The following is a 2144-nucleotide window of genomic DNA, read 5'->3' as shown; positions in this document are numbered from 1 at the left end:
TTTTGGCTTCAGAAAATAAGGACTTAAAGCTCATGGGGAACCAGCTAATAGGTGATTTCACTGCCCAAATCTGAGGGAAAACAAACATCAAAATGAATTATGGTTTTAAAACTAATAACTCATTGAATAAAATTTTCAAAAATATGAGTCTATACTGGTAAAAATACATGAATCAACGATTGAATGTGTGAAAGAGAAAGTCTTTTTTCTTAGGAAATCCTGTTGAAATATTTATGAGTAAAGGGAAAATGTTTCAAAATAACTAAAATATTTCAGAAAAAAATTAAGTAACTGTTTATAGAGAGATAGCATAAAGCAAACGGGTACAAATATTTTTAAAAATTGTAAATCTAGGTATAGAACATGGAGAAGATCTTTGTATTATTCTTACAGTTTTTCTGTAAATTTGAATATATAGGTACATATGCATGCATTTTACATATACATATGTATATAGTGAATAGAGATAGGGAACTGAGAATCATGACGTAATTCAACATATTTAGGTTTGAGCCTCATTTTTTTATATAAATAAAGTATCTGAATATTTGTAATTATTGGTAGATATTTCTTGTCTTTAAACAGTCATTACATTTGCTTGATTAAGAAAGATTAAATACCTGGATGCACTGTCTGACAGATATGGCCACTTCCTGCTTACCCTTGGCGATGGTAACTCGGAAGAAGCAGGTCCCAGCAATTCTCGCTTGCCTTGCACGGAAGATTTCCCGGGTTTGAGCTTCTGAATTTTTCACCTCACACTCCACTAATCTACCGCATAAGTCTCAGAGGCAACTGGGGCGCGTCCTGGAATCCAGACGCTGCCGGCGACCCTTTAGTGATTGGCTCCAGACCTTGGGCGTGGGACTTCCCACCGCGGGGCTGATGGGAAGGCTCTGACTGGTACCTAGGCCTGTCGTGGGAGTGTGGGACGGCCTGAGGAGGTGTCTGACCTCTTGGAACCTGACTGCCTCAACTACCCGATGACCATGGCAAAGAGTACCCTGCCTGTTGTACAGAACTATGGTAAGAAACAAATGAGATTACCAAAGTATTTGAACACCTGCATTAATTGGGAAATGTGCTTCTACTGTAATTACAGCTTCTAGGAGACTGGCAGCCCCTTTTCTGCCCAATTCAGTTCACCAGAGCTCTTGAATTTAAGGTTCTTAGATTTGACAAGGAGTAACCAAATAGCCTAAGCCATCTTCTTTCAGTTTTCTTTAATAATTTTTTAAGAAGTGTTTTTCTTTGTCTTTTTCAAAATTGGGGACTAAGGAGAGGTCATCTGACCTCTTTAGTTCACTAAAGTAGATCCCTGCAGCCTGGAGATTGTGCAGTTGTAAATTGTCACATCCTCTCCCCCTGTACAGTTCATGAGAGGGCAGCAAGTTGTTCTTCTGTACAGAAGGATTTTGCACATAATTCAGCAGGTTCCAGAGGATTCTGATCGCAAATACCTGAAGGACTGGTCAAGAGAAGAATTCAAAGGAAACATAAGTGCAACTGAAGAGGATACAATCCAGATGATGATTACTCAAGGCTACATGCAGCTCAAGGAGTTAGAAAAAAAACCCTTGCTTTAGCAAAATCTTAACTAGCATTATTCTCAAGGATTTTCTAAACCTTCAGGTGCTTGTTGCTTACCCTCAATGATGGGCAGCCTGAACCAAGTTGGATTGTTTGTATGTACAGTACTTTGGCAAATATATGAGAACATAGAGCATGTCATGTCATAGAGAGCAAGGAACAGAGCTTCAGAAAAATTGCCTAAGCAATAGGAAATATACCCTGAATTTTTACAATGTTTCTGGATGTGTCAGTAGTTTTTGTAAGGAACAAAAACCAGTAGAATAAATGGCCAACAGTCACATGAAAAGATGCTCAGCATTATTAGCCCTCAGGGAAATGCAAATCAAAACATAGTGAGATAACACTTCACCCCCACTGGAGTGGCTACAATCAAAAAGACAGTTAATAAATGTTGTTGAGACTGTGAAGAAATTGGAACTCCTTACCTTGTGCTAGAGGGGATGTAAAATGGTTCAGCCACTTTGGAATACAAATTGGTAGTTCCTCAAAAGTTTAAACATACAGTTACCATATAACTTAGCAATTCTACTCCAAGATATATACCCAAGAGA

General features: G+C 38.3%; 1 protein-coding gene across 1 annotated transcript; it reads left to right on the top strand.

Moving 5' to 3' along the window:
- The first annotated feature begins 642 nt into the window (after positions 1 to 642).
- On the top strand, positions 643 to 1586 carry LOC119523825 (LYR motif-containing protein 2-like). The gene is made up of 2 exons (XM_037822633.1): positions 643 to 690; positions 1374 to 1586. The coding sequence occupies exons 1-2, from the start codon at positions 643 to 645 to the stop codon at positions 1584 to 1586; spliced, it is 261 nt and encodes an 86-aa protein (XP_037678561.1).
- Positions 1587 to 2144: the final 558 nt, after the last annotated feature.

The sequence above is a fragment of the Choloepus didactylus genome, chromosome X (assembly GCF_015220235.1).
Source record: "Choloepus didactylus isolate mChoDid1 chromosome X, mChoDid1.pri, whole genome shotgun sequence".
Classification (NCBI taxonomy): Eukaryota; Metazoa; Chordata; class Mammalia; order Pilosa; family Megalonychidae; genus Choloepus; species Choloepus didactylus.
This window is presented reverse-complemented; position numbering and strand designations above follow the sequence as displayed.